This window comes from Podarcis muralis, chromosome 13 (assembly GCF_964188315.1).
Source record: "Podarcis muralis chromosome 13, rPodMur119.hap1.1, whole genome shotgun sequence".
Taxonomy (NCBI): Eukaryota; Metazoa; Chordata; class Lepidosauria; order Squamata; family Lacertidae; genus Podarcis; species Podarcis muralis.
Window position 1 is genome coordinate 6,206,863 of NC_135667.1, and position 18,456 is coordinate 6,225,318.

Genomic DNA, 18,456 nt, shown 5'->3' on the forward strand with positions numbered 1-18,456 from the left:
TTGCACCTATTCCATTTTCAAAACCTTGACCAACCCCCATCCCCTGAAGATTTTTCTTTGGTGGACGTGCCCAAGGATTAAGGCTTTCTGGGAGATGATATATAATGAAATGAAAAAGGTATTTAAATATACCTTCCTGAAGAAACCAGAGGCCTTTCTCCTGGGCATGGTTGGCCAATTGGTGTTAAAGAAGGATAAAACTTTCTTTATGTACGCTACAACAGCAGCAAGAATACTCATCGCAAAGTATTGGAAGACACAAGATCTACCCACTCTGGAAGAATGGCAGATGAAGGTGATGGACTACATGGAACTGGCGGAAATGTCTGGCAGAATCCGAGACCAGGGAGAAGAGTTGGTGGAAGAAGATTGGAAGAAATTTAAAGACTATTTGCAGAAATATTGTAAAATTAATGAATGTTAAAATGATGTTGGATTGAAATGAAACGGCTTTAGCAATAAGGTCAAAAAGAATATGTTAAAATGGATTGATAATTAGATGAAAATACGAAGTTATAATATGTTAAGATAATAGAATTAAGATAAAAACAAAGAGGGAAAGGATTTGCTGAATTAACCATGTGAACTGGAATACAAAAAAGGGAGGTGTGAGGAGGTCAAGAAACAAGTAAATGAAATATAAGATATGAAAATATTGATTTGTTTTTAATTGTTTTTTCACTTTTTAGGTATTTTGTATTTTTTGTTGTTGCATGTTTGTACCTTTTATCTTTTTATTTTTATTTTTCCTTGTTACTTTGTTACTTGCTCCTTTTCAATTTTGTAATTCTTTTTTGTTTGTAAAATCTTAATAAATATCATTTTTTTAAAAAAGAAACTGCTTAGCTTTGCAAATGTGCTAGCATTTTGTTTTGCTTGCAATTACAAAAATAAGGTGGATCCAGAAATAAACACCTAGGTGTCAAAAGTGTCCCGGTTCCTTACTGCAGCATGAAGTCTTAATAATTCTCTCTCTCTCTTTTTAGGTAATAATACTTGAATTCTCACTTTCTACTGAACACACAGGCCTGCGAAGCTTTGGAAACAAGAACAGCCCTGGGCAGAAATGCTGTGAGGTGCCTCTGCTGCTAAGGCTACAGGGTAGCCCTGAAATTATTGCCATGCTCTTTTTTCCCCTAGTTGTGGCTGGTGGCGGCGGCGGCGGCGGAAATACCTCCCCCTGTTGGATTTCTGCCTGCTGCAAAGTAGGCAAACATCCAGCCACGCAATGAAAATGCACTCTTAGCATGCTCAGTGGAGTAGCATGGGCACTCCACTTGGGGGGAATTAAGGAGATCCGGCATCCCACCCCCGCCGTCTTTATTTCCTGCCTTAGTTTTGCCTTCTGGGAAATGGAGCCTTTAAGGCTCATCCCCCTTCCCTCCTCTCCCGGCCTGAATTCCCCTCCGCCGATCTCCAGCTCGCGCCTGCCCCTTTAACAGGTGGGCGGGGCAAGAGCGGAACAACCTCCTGCGCGCATGCGCGCGAGCCGGGGGGTTTGTGTGTTTTCTCGCCGTCTCTATGGAGTCTACGCTTCCCGCCGCCGTGTCCCTCAAACTCGGAATTACGTCACCGTGCGGGCAGCCAGGCCCCCCGCGCTCTTGCTGAGGGCGGAAGCAGCCGACGGACGTGGCCGGGCCTGCCCTCGGAGATCGCCTGAAGGACCCCGAGGCGCCGCGAACCTCCGGCCCCTCGAATGATCCGCCACAACCCTTAGCCGCCGCGCCTCCTCGTTGGCAGGGAGCCGGGGAAGAGCGGCCTTGGGAAGAGAGCGGGCTGGGAGCCGGGCTGAAGGGGGCAGTGGGGCCAGGCGCGGGCATGGGAAGCCCCTGGGACTGAGAGGCGCGCTCCCCCCCACCCTCGGCGCCTGGAGACCCCCGCTTCCTCTCCCCCCGCCCCCGGGCAGAAGGAGGTGCAAGACCCTCAGGCAGCGCCAAGGGCAGCCCCAGAGAGAGAGAGAGGTGAGGTCAGGTGAGGAGGGGGAGCCTGTGCTGCAGAGGCTTGGGGGGCATATGGGGTATTTTGGGGGGCGGCAGAGGGGCAGCTCCTCTGCTTAGGGTGGTGGGAAGCCCCGAAGCACCCAGGTTAGGCTTCTGGGGTGGGTGCAGGAGGGTCTTCCTAGGTTGCCATTGCTGCACCTGCAAAAGAACCCGCCCCCCCTAAGACTCACATAGCTCAGCCGGTAGAGCATGAGACTCTCTTTTTATATATATAATAATTTTTATTAATTTTTAAACATATCAATTGTCATACATACCACCTAACTTCACATCTTATACAATCTTTTTGGACTTCCATCGGCACCTCTGATGACCCCCCATTTTTGTCATTTCTTCTGCATTTCTTAAATTCATATTGCCTTTAATTATCTTAACTAACATCCTCCTCTATATCCATTTATGCAATCATTCAAATTATTCACCTCACAAAACTTCCTGCAAACCTACAGACGTAATCGGATCATCACAATTACTTTTCAAATAGTCCGTAAATTTACACCAGTCTTCTGCGAATCTCTGGTCCCGCCGGTTTCGAATTCTTCCTGTTAGTTTGTCTAATTCTGCACAGCCCACCAATTTCATCCTCCAGTCTTCTTTCGTCGGTAATTCTTCTTGCTTCCATTTTTTGTGCCGATAATATTCTTGCTGCCGTCGTTGCATGAGACTCTTAACTTGAGGGTCAAGGGTTCGAGTCCCACGCTGGGCAAAAAGATTTCTGCATCACAGGGGGTTGGACTAGATGACCCTTGGGTCCCTTCTTGCTCAGCAATTCTATGGTTCTATGACCATGAAGTACAGCCCCCCACCCCCGCAGTGTGGCATTCAGAGTGGGCATCCCCCAAACCGTGGACCTAATGGAATGGCCGCTTAAGGAAGGGTCCCCAGATTGCCGTGACCCGATATGGCACTTGTGTGTATGTGGATGAACGAAGGAATGCCTGTGGCTTGAGCCTCTCCCTCTCACCCCCCCCCCCAGGTCAAAACTGCATCTCTAAACCATCATTTGATAAGGAGCGTAAGAGTCGCCTGCTGGATCAGGCCGGTGGCCCAGCATCCAGATCGCAGCATCCTGTTCCCTTTGAGATATGCTCCCGTGGTTTCCAGCACAACTGGTGTTTGGAAGTGTTGCTGTCTCCAGCTGCATAGCACCTGTACCAAACTACAGCTCCAAAAATTCTTTGAGGGAAGCCATAGCTGTTTGCAGTTGTAATACAGTGATTTCAAAATGTGTGGGGTGAATGTGACCCAAGACCAAGACCTTAAGTTGGCATTGGCCAAGATAGTGTCCCCAAAACTATAAATATAATGTGATTCCAGAGAAATTGTACCTCGCTGAATAATGCTTTTCTGTTCTTCCTCCCAAAGCCCCGGCCCAGTTCCCACCCCCCTTTCTCCTGTTACCACCCCATGATGGCCTGCCCCCCGTTTCTTGTCCTCCTCCTCGTCTTCCTCCTTTCCCTCTTATCCACGGCCTCTTCAGAGACCCACTACCAGCGGGGGGACCCAGTGATGCTTTACGTCAACAAAGTGGGGCCTTACCACAACCCCCAGGAGACCTACCATTACTACCAGCTCCCCGTGTGCTCCCCGGAGAATATCCGCCACAAAAGCCTGACCTTGGGGGAGGTGCTGGATGGAGACCGCATGGCCGAGTCGATGTACGAGATCCGCTTCCGGGAGAACGTTGACAAGAAGGTCCTCTGCGAAATGAAGCTCACCCCTGAGCAGGTAAGCCCAGCCAGAAAAGCTTGGATTCCAAGGTCTGTTTCATGGAGCTGGTGTTTACCTCTTGGGTTCCTGGTTCTGCGGGACATACCTGAAGGAGCGTCTCCACCCCCATTGTTCTGCCCGGACGCTGAGGTCCAGCGCTGAGGGCCTTCTGGCGGTTCCCTCATTGCGAGAAGCCAAGTTATAGGGAACCAGGCAGAGGGCCTTCTCGGTGGTGGCACCCGCCCTGTGGAACGCCCTCCCATCAGATGTCAAAGAGATAAACAACTACATGACATTTAGAAGACACCTGAAGGCAGCCCTGTTCAGGGAAGTTTTTAATGTGTGACATTTTAGTGTGTTTTTGGTCTCTGTGGAAGCCGCTCAGAGTGGCTGGGGAAACCCAGCCAGATGGGCGGGGTACAAATAATTTATTATTATTATTATTATTATTATTATTATTATTATTATTATTATCCCTAATTTGGCTTTCATGTTTGACAGCCGATTCCTGTTATTGTTTTCAGAGTCTGGTATCTCAACACATGTTCCTCTTCTGGTCAGCTTGGGCTCCACGATATTGGGGTGGGTGGGTGTGCCTTATTCCTTTTTTTCTTTAATAATTTTTTATATTAACAATTTCCACATAGCAGTATATCAAAACATATCATATTCATTATTTCCCCCTCCTTTTTCCCCATTCCCCATCAACCCCCCCAAGACTCCTCTCTCTGATTTCTCAGCACATGTCACCCTCTGCATATTATAAAATTATTTCAAACCTTATATTATCTATCTACCATGTTAAAAGGTAAATGTAAAGGGACCCCTGACCATTAGGTCCAGTCGTCGCCGACTCTGGGGTTGCGGCGCTCATCTCGCTTTATTGGCCGAGGGAGCCGGCGTACAGCTTCCGGGTCATGTGGCCAGTATGACTAAGCCGCTTCTGGCGAACCAGAGCAGCGCACGGAAACGCCGTTTACCTTCCCGCCGGAGCGGTACCTATTTATCTACTTGCACTTTGACGTGCTTTCGAACTGCTAGGTTGGCAGGAGCAGGGACTGAGCAACGGGAGCTCACCCCATTGCAGGGATTCAAACTGCTGACCTTCTGATCAGCAAGTCCTAGGCTCTGCGGTTTAACCCACAGCGCCACCTGCTAAACACTAAATTTGTGTGTGTTTATTCAAAACCTGCCAAGGAGTCCAATTCATTTTGTTGTCTTTTTAAGTACTGTGTAAAAAGCTCCCATTCTTCTTTAAAGTCACAGTTAGCCAATTCTGCATAGTTCATCAATTTCTCTTGCCACTGTTCCTTTGTCGGGATTTCGTGTGTGTGTCTTATTCCTGGCTCTGAATCTAACCTGGACTTTGTTGGGTTAGAACATCAGACGTGTTCAGCCAGCATCCTGTTTTTAGCCTGGCAAACCAGAGGCCTATGGGAAGCCCCCACAACAGCACTCTAAATTCAGAGGCATCCTGTTTCTGACGGTGGAGATAGTAGACGTATGTAGCCTTCTCCTTCACAAATTTGTCAAATCCTCATTTAAAGCTGTCCGAGCTGGTTGCTGTCGCTACACCTCGTGGGCAGCAAATTCCATAGGTTCGGAAACTTCAGCTAGTGCAGAATTCAGTGGCCATGTTGCTCATCGGAGCAAGACGGTTTGAGCATCTTACACTGATCCTGGTGCAACTGCACTGGCCACCAGTTAGTTTCCGGGCCCAATTCAAAGTGCTGGTTTTGACCTATAAAGCCTTAAATGGCTCAGGACCACAATACCTCAAGGACCGCCTCTTTCCATATGAACCTATCCAGACCCTGAGATCATCTTCTGAGGCCCTTCTTCGTGTGTCTCCTCCTTGAGAGGTCCGGAGGGTGGCAACATGAGAACGGGGCCTTCTCTGCAGTGGCTCCCCATCGGTGGAATGCTCTCCCCAGGGAAGTTGGCCCGGTGCCTTCATTATACACCCTGAGGTGCCAGGCAAAAATGTTCCTTTTTAACCAGGCCTTTGGTTGATCTGATTTACATCCTATGCCCTTTTATAATGTGTTTTTTTCGGGGGGGGGTTATTTTTTTCGGGGGGTGTATGTATTGGGTTGCTGTTTTATTTTTATTAGGTGCTTTGTGGTTTTATATCTTGATTTTATTCTGTGAACCACCCTGAAACCCCCCAGGCGTAGGGCGGTACAGTGGTACCTCGGGTTAAGTACTTAATTCGTTCCGGAGGTCCGTAATTAACCTGAAACTGTTCTTAACCTGAAGCACCACTTTAGCTAATGGGGCCTCCTGCTGCTGCCGCGCCGCCGGAGCACGATTTCTGTTCTCATCCTGAAGCAGAGTTCTTAACCTGAAGCACGATTTCTGGGTTAGCGGAGTATGTAACCTGAAGCGTATGTAACCTGAAGCGCATGTAACCCGAGGTCCCACTGTATATAAAATCAATAAATGGAATAAAAATAAAAGAGTAGTTTATTTGTGCACTCTCAGATTAGAGGCAAATACTGAATCCCAGGCATCCTGGATCAGTTTCCTTGAATCTCTTCCTCGGGCTTTTGAAATCTCGGGGAAGAAAGCCATCGGTAAGACCAAGCTCAGTCAGTAGAGCATGAGTCTCATTTAACCTTGGCGTCCTGGGTTCGAGTCCCACGTTGGGTGAACAATTTCTGCATTGCAGGGGGTTGGATGTCCTTCAAGGTCCCTTCCATTTCTACAGTTCTACGACTCAAGCACCGTTCGGGGTGTGTTGGTTTCTTTCCCTTCTTTTTTAATAATATTTTTTATTCATTTTCAAATACAAATTTATATAACCAATATCAGAATTTATCACATAATCTTCTTCTTTTTAATTTTTACTTCCCCCGGTTTCTCTGCCAATCTTCCGTTTTGTTTATTTATTCACACATTTTCTAATTTTAATATTGCCTTTGAAATATAACCTCCCCAATCTTATTCCCTTTTTTTACAATATTCCTCATATTTTCACAGAACGTCTTGAAAACCTACAAGCGTTGTCTGTTCATCACATATACTTTTCAGATAATCTGTAAATTTCCCCCAGTCCTCGGTGAACTTCTGGTCTCGCAAATATCGAATCTTCCCCGTTAGTTTATCCAGTTCTGCAAAGTCCGTCAATTTCAATCTCCATTCTTCAACCGTCGGTAATTCTTCCTGTTTCCATTTTTGGGCCACGAGTATTCTCGCCGCTGTTACTGCGTATTGGAAAAGTTTACAATCTTTTTTACATATTTCATTTCCTACAATTCCTAAAAGAAAAGCCTCCGGTTTCTTAACAAATGTATATTTCAACAGCTTTTTCAGCTCATTATAAATCTTTCTTTCCCTTCTGTCCTGACGGTTCCCTTCCTCCCTGGCAGGTGGAGCATCTCCGGCAAGCCATTGAAGAGTTGTACTACTTTGAGTTTGTGGTGGACGACCTGCCTCTCCGCGGCTTTGTGGGGTACATGGAGGAAAGCGGCTTCCTGCCCCACACCCACAAGATCGGCCTCTGGACCCACCTGGACTTCCACCTGGAGTGGAACGGCGACCGCATCATCTACGCCAACGTCAGCGTCCGCAACGTCAAGCCCACCAGCCTGGACGACGTCCGCAGCGTCCTCCCCGTGGCCCACACCTACAGCGTCCGCTGGTCCGAGACGGCGCTGGAGCGGCGAGGCGACCGGCGAGGCAGCCGCAGCGGCGACGACGGCTTCTTCCCCCGCACCTTGGAGATCCACTGGCTCTCCATCATCAACTCCATGGTCTTGGTCTTCCTGCTGGTGGGCTTTGTCGTCGTCATCCTCATGAGGGTGCTCAAGAACGACCTGGCGCGCTACAACCTGGACGAGGAGGCCTCCACCTCCTCCTCGGGCGACGACTTCGACCAGGGCGACAACGGCTGGAAGATCATCCACACGGACGTCTTCCGCTTCCCGCCCTGCCGCAGCCTCCTCTGCGCCGTGCTGGGGGTGGGCAGCCAGTTCCTAGCCCTGGGCACGGGGATCATCGTCATGGCACTCCTGGGCATGTTCAACGTCCACCGGCACGGCGCCATCAACTCGGCCGCTATCCTTCTCTATGCCCTGACCTGCTGCATTTCTGGCTATGTCTCCAGCAACTTCTACCGCCAGATTGGAGGCGAGCGTTGGGTCTGGAACATCCTGCTCACCACCAGCCTTTTCTCCGGTGAGGCCAGGCTTCGTTTTTAGTCTTTGTGAGTCAGGGCAAACGTTGGGAGCGAGAGGAACCTGTCCTTGGAGGATAGAGGTCTTCGGCTTCCTCTCCTTTGCCCAGAGGATTGGGACAATCTGGTCCCTCTGTAGATCTTCCTTCTATACATTTGGGTCTTGCTAGTCCCTGCGGGTGGCGCTGTGGGTTAAACCATAGAGCCTAGGGCTTGCCAATCAGAAGGTCGGCGGTTTGAATCCCTGCAATGGGGTGAGCTTCCATTACTCGGTCCCTGCTCCTGCCAACCTAGCAGTTCGAAAGCACGTCAAATTGCAAGTAGATAAATAGGTACCGCTTTGGCGGGAAGGTAAACGGCGTTTCTGTGCGCTGCTCTGGTTCACCAGAAGTGGCTTAGTCATGGTGGCCACATGGCCCGGAAGCTGTCTGCGGACAAACGCTGGCTCCCTCGGCCTATAGAGCGAGATGAGCGCGCAACCCCAGAGTCGGCCACGACTGGACCTAATGGTCAGGGGTCCCTTTATCTTTACCTTTAGTCCCTGCTAGTGGCAGTCTTCACGAGTCTCCTCTATGTTCCCCACTCCTGTCGTCTTCTTTCTTTCTTTCTTCTCTGGCGATCACTCATAGCTAAGTAAGATTGTCTTCCATAAACACGGTCTTAACAGTAAGTGACTGTGGAGGCCAATTCTGGATCCACACGTCCTTCCACAGTGGGGGACATAGTTTTCCGGGTGGGAGTTGATCATGCTGAGGGTTTGCCAAGCGTGCCTTCCTCTTAGCACGTTTCTCCCTTGTGTCCTGAGTTCAAGTGTCTTCAAAGCCCATGACACCTTTGGTAAAGGCTGTTCTCCAATTGGAGCGCTCGCAGGCCAGTGTTTCCCAGTTGTCAGTGTTTATACCACCTTTTTAAAGATTTGCCTTGAGAGAGTCTTTAAACCTTTTTTGTTGGCCACCAGCATTACACTTTACATCTTTACGTTGGAAATAGAGTGCGTGGTACCTCGGGTTACATACGCTTCAGGTTACAGACTCCACTAACCCAGAAATAGTGCTTCAGGTTAAGAACTTTGCTTCAGGATGAGAACAGAAATCGTGCTCCAGCGGCGTGGCAGCAGCAGGAGGCCCCATTAGCTAAAGTGGTGCTTCAGGTTAAGAACAGTTTCAGGTTAAGAACGGACCTCCGGAACAAAGTAAGTTCTTAACCCGAGGTACCACTGTACTAACAAGACCACCACAAAGGAGCGTTTGGGGGGGGGCAGCGGCTCCAATTTGCCCGCTATTTGTTGCTGACGCTGCTGTGTGTGCTTCCTTCTCCCTTCCTCTGCCCAGCTCCCTTCTTCCTGACGTGGAGTGTCGTCAACTCGGTGCACTGGGCCAACGGGTCGACGCAGGCGCTGCCGGCTACCACCATCCTGCTGCTGCTGACGGTCTGGCTGCTGGTGGGCTTCCCTCTCACCGTCATCGGCGGCATCTTCGGCAAGAACCGGGCGGGGCCCTTTGACGCCCCCTGTCGCACCAAGAACATCGCCCGGGAAATCCCGCCCCAGCCTTGGTACAAGTCCACGCTGGTTCATATGACGATTGGGGGCTTCCTCCCCTTCAGGTGAGAGTTGGCGCAGAGCCTGGGTCTCCGGCTGCCTCCGTCCTTTTCTATCCCTCCTGGGCTCTGAGCTGCCCACTTTATTTTATTTTATTTATGTTATTTTTAGGTTTTCCATTATACAATTTAGTAAAAAAGAGAAATAATGCATAACAGAAAGGAAATACAGTGGTACCTCGGGTTACAGACGCTTCAGGTTACAGACTCCGCTAACCCAGAATTAGTACCTCGGGTTAAGAACTTTGCTTCAGGATGAGAACAGAAATCGTGCTCCAGCGGCACGGCAGCAGCGGGAGGCCCCATTAGCTAAAGTGGTGCTTCAGGTTAAGAACAGTTTCAGGTTAAGTACGAACCTCCGGAACGAATTAAGTTCTTAACCCGAGGTACCACTGTATTAAATCGTTATACATTAAATCATTATACAATATCCAAAAATGATATTGCTTTTGCTTTCTTTGTTTCCTTTTTCCTCTCTTCTTTCCTCTATCGTTCTTTTTTCCTTTGCTTCTTTTCCTTGCTTCTTTTATTATTGCGTGCGGTAGGGCAGGGCGGTGTCTGGTTTTCAACACCGTGATGCATCACCAGCTAAACACGGCAATATGCCGATATATCATGATGTCTGAAATAAGGATGAGGGTTTATGCAGAGTGCAGTCCCCCTACTCGGGGTTAAGGAGCGGCTAACATGCCGGTGAAGGGACGCGGGTGGCGCTGTGGGTTAAACCACAGAGCCTAGGACTTGCCAATCAGAAGGTCAGCGGTTCGAATCCCCGCAACAGGGTGAGCTCCCGTTGCTCAGTCCCTGCTCCTGCCAACCTAGCAGTTCAAAAGCACCTCAAAGTGCAAGTAGATAAATAGGTACGGCTCCAGCGGGCAGGTAAACGGCGTTTCCGTGCGCTGCTCTGGTTTGCCAGAAGCGGCTTAGTCATGCTGGCCACATGAAAGTTCGAAAGCACCTCAAAGTGCAAGTAGATAAATAGGTACCGCTCCGGCGGGAAGGTAAACAGCTTTTCCGTGCGCTGCTCTGGTTTGCCAGAAGCGGCTTAGTCATGCTGGCCACATGACCCAGAAGCTGTATGCCGGCTCCCTCGGCCAATAAAGCGAGATGAGTGCCGCAACCCCAGAGTCGGTCACGACTGGACCTAATGGTCAGGGGTCTCTTTACCTTTACCTTTAACATGCCGGTGAAGGTGATGCTTCATTGTTGAAGGGCCCTGCGTGAAAGGCGGGGAAGGGAAGATCTCCCAGGTTGGGAGAAGAAAGGGATGCTCTCAGGTGAGCTAGCAAAGTTCACCTTTTTTCTGTGTGGGCAAGTTAGGAGCTACCTGGAAAGGAGGACTTTATACTTCCCCCCCTTTTTTCTCTTTCTCTTTATTTTTTTGTTTTCATTTCGATTGGTTAACTCTTTTCTTGCGGATAAATAAATGAATAAAAGTGAAAAGTAAAGTAGGAGGTGAGCTGATAAAGGTTTGCAAAAGAGAGAGCGCTTAGAGAACGCTTTCTTATAACGCCGGAGCTCGTGGGCATCCCACGGAGCTCAACTTTGGAAGCCGCCCAGAGTGGCTGGTGCAACTCTATTTCTTTGGCTTTTAAATTTACGGTCGTACCTTGGAAGTCGAACGGAATCCGTTCCGGAAGTCCATTCGACTTCCAAAACATTTGGAAACCAAACCACAGCTTCTGATTGGCTGCAGGAAGCTCTTGCAGCCAATCAGAAGCCGCGGAAGCCCCATCAGACTTTGGGTTCCAAAAGAACGTTCGCAAACGGCGACAATCACTTCCGGGTTTGCGGCGTTCGGGAGCCAAAACGTCCCGAGTTCCAGGGCGTTTGGGGTCCAAGGTACGAGTGTATTTATTTGGTTTTTCGGATTAAAATTTTGCAGTGCTATAAAAACAAAGATTCCAAGGAATCTCCTGAACTTCCATCCTCCCCTTTGTGGGTCCTCTTCCTAATAATCTCCTCCTGTATCTTTTCTTCGTTCTGCCCGGACACTGAGGTCCAGCGCCGAGGGCCTTCTGGCGGTTCCCTCGCTGAGAGAAGCGAAGTTACAGGGAACCAGGCAGGGGGCCTTCTCGGTGGTGGCACCCACCCTGTGGAACGCCCTCCCACCAGATGTCAAAGAGAAAAACAGCTACCAGACTTTTAGAAGACATCTGAAGGCAGCCCTGTTTAGGGAAGCTTTTAATGTTTAGTAGGTTATTGTATTTTAGCGTTCTGTTGGAAGCCGCCCAGAGTAGCGGGGGAAACCCAGCCAGATGCGCGGGGTATAAATAATAAATTATTATTATTATTATGACCCAAATCTTTTACATCTCCATTGTGTCCAGAATTAGGGGTTCAACTCAGACGGGTGAGGTACAAATAAATAAATAAATTTTCTTTGTATCCCGCTCTCCCAAGCCAAAGCCAGGCTCAGAGCGGCTAACATCATATAAATAAGACAGTATGCATAATACAATATACAATATGCAAATAAAATAACATTCAACATTCATTAAAACAATATAGAATAATATTAAATATCGGCATTTTATAATTAAACAGAAATCCACTCAACAGTTACAATAAGTAATTTCTAAACTCTAAATTTCTAAACTTCTAAACTCCAATCAACGATAAGTAATTTCTAAACTCCAGTCAATAAAACAACAGCAAACCACAGAGTACAACATAATACAGTGGTGCCTCGCAAGACGAAAATAATCCGTTCCGTGAGTCTCTTCGTCTAGCGGTTTTTTCGTCTTGCGAAGCAACCCTATTAGCGGCTTAGCAGATTAGCGCGTTTAGTGGCTATTAAAGGCTTAGCGGCTAAAAGGCTATTAGCGGCTTAGCGGCTATTAAAGGCTTAGCGGCTTAGCGGCTAAAAGGCTATTAGCAGCTTAGCGGCTATTAAAGGCTTAGCGGCTTAGCGGCTAAAAGGCTATTAGCGGCTTAGCAGCTATTAAAGGCTATTAGCGCCTTAGCAGCTATTAAAGGCTTAGCGGCTTAGCAGCTAAAAGGCTATTAGCGGCTTAGCGGCTATTAAAGGCTTAGCGGCTTAGCGGCTAAAAGGCTATTAGCGGCTTAGCGGCTATTAAAGGCTTAGCGGCTAAAAGGCTATTAGCGGCTTAGAAAAAGGGGGGTGGAGCGAAAAAAATCACAAGACTCGCAAGACGTTTCCGTCTTGCGAAGCAAGCCCATAGGCAAAATCGTCTTGCGAAGCGCATCGAAAAACGGAAAACCCTTTCGTCTAGCGGGTTTTTCGTCTTGCGAGGCATTCGTCTTGCGGGGCACCACTGTACAATACAAAATGAGAAGCAGAGACTGGAGGGTGGGGCAAGGCAGGTGGAAGGAGGCCTTGCCTGATGGAGTCTCCCCCCTTACAGTTCTTCCTCCAGGCACAGCTTCCTCATGAGGAGACCCAGGGCTGGAGGGTGGGGCAAGGCAGGTGGAAAGACGCTTATTATTATCTTTATTCTCATTGGCAGCGCCATTTCTGTGGAGCTCTACTACATCTTTGCCACTGTGTGGGGCCGGGAGCAGTACACCCTATACGGAATCCTCTTCTTCGTCTTCGCCATCCTTCTCAGCGTCGGCGCCTGTATCTCCATCGCCCTCACCTACTTCCAGCTCTCGGGCGAGGACTACCGCTGGTGGTGGCGCTCCGTGCTCAGCGCGGGCTCCACTGGCCTCTTCATCTTCCTCTACTCTGTCTTCTACTACTCCCGCCGCTCCAACATGTCGGGCGCGGTGCAGACGGTGGAGTTCTTCGGCTACTCCCTCCTGACCGGCTACGTCTTCTTCCTCATGCTGGGCACCATCTCCTTCTTCGCCTCCCTCAAGTTCATCCGCTACATATACGTCAACCTCAAGATGGACTGAGCGCCCGCCCCCTCCCTGCGCTCTCGTTGGCCGCCGTCAAGCTCTGCTTCCCCATTGGCTAGGACAGGCGCCGTTCGAAGGAGGGGCCTCCCGGTTGGCTGGGAGATCGGCCCGAGCTCGGGGAAACCGGGCTTTTAAACGATCCGTCTCTCTCGTCAGCTGGGATCGGTTTCCGAGAGCTCCCCAGCTCACCGCAGTGGCGGTTGCTTGATCGCCGGGATTCTTTCTTTTATAAAAAAAAAATTGGTCGAAACTGCAGTTTGTGCGCTTTGGGGTGGGAATTATGGTTTGTTACTCCCTTTAAATGGGTTGAAATGTGACCAATCGGGTGAGCTCTCTTCCTATTGGCTGGGCGGCCTGGTCAGCTGACCAATGCCGGGCTCGGTTAGCCAATCACGCTCCTTCCCTTCCAAAGGGAAGTCGGGCTCTTGGCGGCTGACCAGCCGGGAAACGGGGAAGATTGTTCTGCCTCGATTCGCTTCCTTCAGAGCTTTTATGCAATCGGGTGACAGGTCCCAGCCAATCGTATTCGAAATAAAAACTGGCCCCTACGAGGACCGGCAGGGCCGGCCCTGGAGATGGAAATTGCCCCAGCCACCGGCACCACCTTGTCCCTCGGGGTTTCCCCCTTCACGGGATTCTTAATGCGGGAGAGAATTGGCGGGCTAAGGATTGGATAATGGTTTCCTCTGACCAGAGACCTTCCCGGGGGGCTAGGTTAAAATGGATCTCTCCATGTTGGAGGGGGAGAGAAAGAGTCTTATATTTCGCGGGCCTTCCCCTGAAGCTTTTTACGGATCCCCCTATTTGCACGTTGTGGGATAGGCTGCACCAGTGTTTGGGAATCCCCTATGTTGTTGGACTACAACTCCCATCATCCCCTGCCAGCTTCGCCAATGGTCATGGATGATGGGAGTTGTAGTCCAACATCTTCCGGCTTGGCGAACACTGGTCGACCCCTTCAGAAGGGGACCCAGCAAGGGATCCAGCCTCTTCAGTGGATTTGTTTCCGCCACCTCATGGACAAGGTAGTTCCCCTCCAGTCAGAGGCCTCTCTGCATTGCCAATACCTGTGCTCTCTCTCCCTCTCCTTCATTGCCTCCTTTGTTACTCCCAAGGTGCCTGGGGCTGTTATAGTCTGGGTGGGGGAAGAAGCTGTCTCTTCGCCTTCTGCCACAGTCAAGAAAATGCCTATAATTATATATGGAAATTATATATATGAGGAGTTATGTATATTTAGCAAGGATCGAAGCTAGGGGTTTGTTTTGGTTTTTTTTAATTTGATTTTTGTTTCGTTCCAGCCGTTTCTTTTTACAGATCTTGAAATGAAACTTTATTAATTAAAAAGAAAAACCAAAAAACCTGGCTGCAAGACTCTCTGGCTGTCTCTTTATTTCTTTCTTGCATTTATACCCCACCTTTTCCTTCAAGGATCGTCTCCACCCCCCATCGTTCAGCCTGGACACTGAGGTCCAGCGCCGAGGGCCTTCCGGCGGTTCCCTCCTTGCGAGAAGTGAGGTTACAGGGAACCAGGCAGAGGGCCTTTTCGGTGGTGGCGCCCACCCTGTGCAACACCCTCCCATCAGATGTCAAGGAAATAAGCAACTATCTGACTATTAGAAGACATCTGAAGGCAGCCCTGTTTAGGGAAGTTTGATGTTTTATCGTCTTTTTAATATCCTGTTGGGAGCTGCCCAGAGTGGCTGGAGAAACCCAGCCAGATGGGTGGGGTATAAATAAATTATTATTATTATCATCATCATCATCATTATTATCATTATTACCGTATATTATAAGGAGCTCAAAGTGGTGTGCTGTGCGTCTTATGGAGCTAATGCGTGGTCCCTGGAGCTGAATTGCCCAGGGGTGAAAAACAGATCATTATTTATGTTTTTTGAAAGAGGGAACTGAGTGTTGAAACAAAGCTGCTGATCGCAAGCGATCGGAAGCGAGATAAGGGACACTGGCAATAAAGGAGGCTGCCTGGGAGTGGGGAGGTAAAGACAGCAAACTTACAAGGAGAGGACACAGTAAGACTAAATCAATGCGAGAAATTAGAAGAAAAGGAGGAGCAAAAATCTGCTCCCGCTAAGGAAAAGTCACTAAGGCCAACAAGAGGGAAGGGAGTGTTGAAAGGAAGCAGCTGATTGGTGGGATTGGGAGAGAGATAAGGGAGGCTAGCGGAGGCTGCCTGGGAGGGGGGAGGTAAAAGCCCATGGATCCTCAGGATTTTTACATCGGGTCACCCCAAATTCACCATCAGATCACATAGCAGGTCCATGGCTACAGCCTGCACCAAAAAAATCACGCACCCACTGTTGCTTGGGGCCGCAATGGCACAAAAACGTTACAAAGCACGGTAGTTGATCTCTAAGGTGCTACTGGACATTTTTTTTAAAAAAAATTATTTCGACTGCATCAGACCAACACGGCTACCTACCTGAATCACCCTCCTTCTGAAAGCCTACAGAGCCGCCAGGAGAGGTAGAGAAATATCTTGGGGTAAAAAATGAACCATGGGCTGGAATTAGCAAGTATAAAAGTGAGGAAGATATCCAATGCTGGATGGAAGGATTTTGCTGGGCCATAGCTTTAACTATACGGACCTTTGTTGGCAAGGTGATGTCTCTGCTTTTTAAGATGCTGGCTAGGTTAGGATCCAAAATGCAGCAGTCTGATTGGTCCTAGAACAATAGGATTCAGAATGCAGCAGTCTGATTGGTCCTAGTACAATAGGATTCAGAATGCAGCAGTCTGATTGGTCCTAGAACAATAGGATTCAGAATGCAGCAGTCGGATTGGTCCTAGAACAATAGGATCCAGAATGCAGCAGTCTGATTGGTCCTAGAACAATAGGATCCAAAATGCAGCAGTCTGATTGGTCCTAGAACAATAGGATTCAGAAAGCAGCAGTCTGATTGGTCCTAGAACAATAGGATCCAGAATGCAGCAGTCTGATTGGTCCTAGAACAATAGGATCCAGAATGCAGCAGTCTGATTGGTCCTAGAACAATAGGATCCAGAATGCAGCAGTCTGATTGGTCCTAGAACAATAGGATCCAGAATGCAGCAGTCTGATTGGTCCTAGAACAATAGGATCCAGAATGCAGCAGTCTGATTGGTCCTAGAACAATAGGATCCAGAATGCAGCAGTCTGATTGGTCCTAGAACAATAGGATCCAGAATGCAGCAGTCTGATTGGCCCTAGAACAATAGGATCCAGAATGCAGCAGTCTGATTGGCCCTAGAACAATAGGATCCAGAATGCAGCAGTGTGGTCCGCAGGAGCCACCCAGTCCAACTCCAGGTGGAAGTGAACCTGCAACCTGATTGGCTTACAGGAGAATCCCAGAATTAGCCAATCAGTACAGTGGTACCTTGGGTTACATATGCTTCAGGTTACATACGCTTCAGGTTACAGACTCCGCTAACCCAGAAATAGTACCTCGGGTTAAGAACTTTGCTTCAGGATGAGAACAGAAATCGTGCTCCAGCAGCAGCAGGAGGCCCCATTAGCTAAAGTGGTGCTTCAGGTTCAGAACAGTTTCAGGTTAAGAACGGACCTCCGGAACGAATTAAGTACTTAACCCGAGGTACCACTGTATATAAAGCAGACATTTCGGAGGAACTCCCATACCTCACTGCTATGAGCTGAATAGAGAGCATGAAATCCATACTCGACTCCGAGCACATTTCATAAACAGAAACAGTTTAAACAAAAAAAATTCCTTCCAGTAGCACCTTAAAGACCAACTAAGTTAGTTCTTGGTATGAGCTTTCGTGTGCATGCACACTTCTTCAGATACACTGAAACAGAAGTTGCCAGATCCTTCTATATAGTGAGAAGTTTGGTAATAGACTGGAAAGAGAAGCTGCTGAATTGCAACTCATTACCAAACTTAAAACCATGGAGAGACCTGGTCTGAACAAAGACATTGGATTCTTATCTCATTATACATGACAAAGCCATTTTTCACCTTCTCACCCCTTGCTTTTTCCTGTAAGACCTATTGCAGTCGTTAAGAGTCGTCAACAGGCTCATCACAGCTATCTGCCAATCACCCATTCCCACCACCCTTCTGAGTAATACCCCTCCCCACCTTCTCACTATATAGAAGGATCTGGCAACTTCTGTTTCAGTGTATCTGAAGAAGTGTGCATGCACACGAAAGCTCATACCAAGAACTAACTTAGTTGGTCTTTAAGGTGCTACTGGAAGGAATTTTTTTTGTTTTGACTATGGCAGACCAACACGGCTACCTATCTGTAACAGAAACAGTTTAAAACAACGAGCGTAAAAAAACCAACCCACCCCCAGATCCAGAACAGAGGGTGGCCAGTAGGTCCTCCCAGGGCAGCAGGGGGAGCCCGAGGCGCCGGAAGCACGCGCGGCGGAGCCCCTCTGTCCCCCGGAAGCGGCCGCCTTGTCTGCTCCACATGTGCTGGGAGTTCTGTAACCAACAGCTACTTTGGGCTTCGCCTGGCAGCTGCCTCCCTGCGCCTGTGGGGCTGAGCCTTCTCCCCCCCATTTCTCTCTCTTTTTGGGGGGTGGGGGGGCCTGGTATCTCCTCTGTCCAGCCCTAGTGGGGCTTCCCCTCCCCATACAAGCCAGGGGTCTCCCTGCCCCACTTTTTCAGTGGGGCTCCTTTCCCCCTCTAACTTTATTATTTTTTATTTCCCCCCTCCCTCGGGTATATATATATCTATATATCTATATATCTATATACATATCCTTCGCCTCCCAGCGCAATGGCAACGGAGGAGCTGGAGAAGATCCTGTCAAATTTGCTGCAGCCTGACAACGCCGTCATCCAACAGGTAGAGTTGGGCAGGAAAGTGTGGGGCGGCTGGGTTTGAAACAGCATCAGGATCCAGCCATTTCAGGGGAAGTAGGATATGTGAAATCCAGGCGGGCATGTGAGTGGTCAGGGCTTGGGACAACCCAAGTCTTAGAAAATAAATTAAAAGTATTGATCTAGTGCAATTTATGAATCGCCTGTTATTATTTTTGCATCTCTGTCTCAAGGGGCCACCAAAATAATAGCCTTAGAAATAGGAAAGACCAGGAGGTGTCATTTTATTTTTTATAAATGTTTATTCATATTT

The 18,456-nt window shown here is 48.7% G+C and overlaps 2 protein-coding genes across 2 annotated transcripts in view; both read left to right on the forward strand.

Moving 5' to 3' along the window:
* Positions 1 to 13,564, forward strand: part of TM9SF1 (transmembrane 9 superfamily member 1) — a 41,624-nt gene extending 28,060 nt beyond the window's left edge. The window contains exons 11-16 of the mRNA XM_077917813.1: positions 1,141 to 1,205; positions 1,700 to 1,961; positions 3,366 to 3,728; positions 7,082 to 7,889; positions 9,219 to 9,492; positions 12,957 to 13,564. Of these exons, the coding sequence (XP_077773939.1) occupies positions 1,141 to 1,205; positions 1,700 to 1,961; positions 3,366 to 3,728; positions 7,082 to 7,889; positions 9,219 to 9,492; positions 12,957 to 13,350 (2,166 nt within the window). The 3' untranslated portion in view covers positions 13,351 to 13,564. The remainder of the gene's footprint in view (positions 1 to 1,140; positions 1,206 to 1,699; positions 1,962 to 3,365; positions 3,729 to 7,081; positions 7,890 to 9,218; positions 9,493 to 12,956) is intronic.
* A 4,202-nt stretch (positions 13,565 to 17,766) lies between these two features.
* IPO4 (importin 4) overlaps positions 17,767 to 18,456 on the forward strand; it is a 51,394-nt gene continuing 50,704 nt past the window's right edge. The window contains exon 1 of the mRNA XM_028702102.2: positions 17,767 to 18,168. Within this exon, the coding sequence (XP_028557935.2) occupies positions 18,100 to 18,168 (69 nt within the window). The 5' untranslated portion in view covers positions 17,767 to 18,099. The remainder of the gene's footprint in view (positions 18,169 to 18,456) is intronic.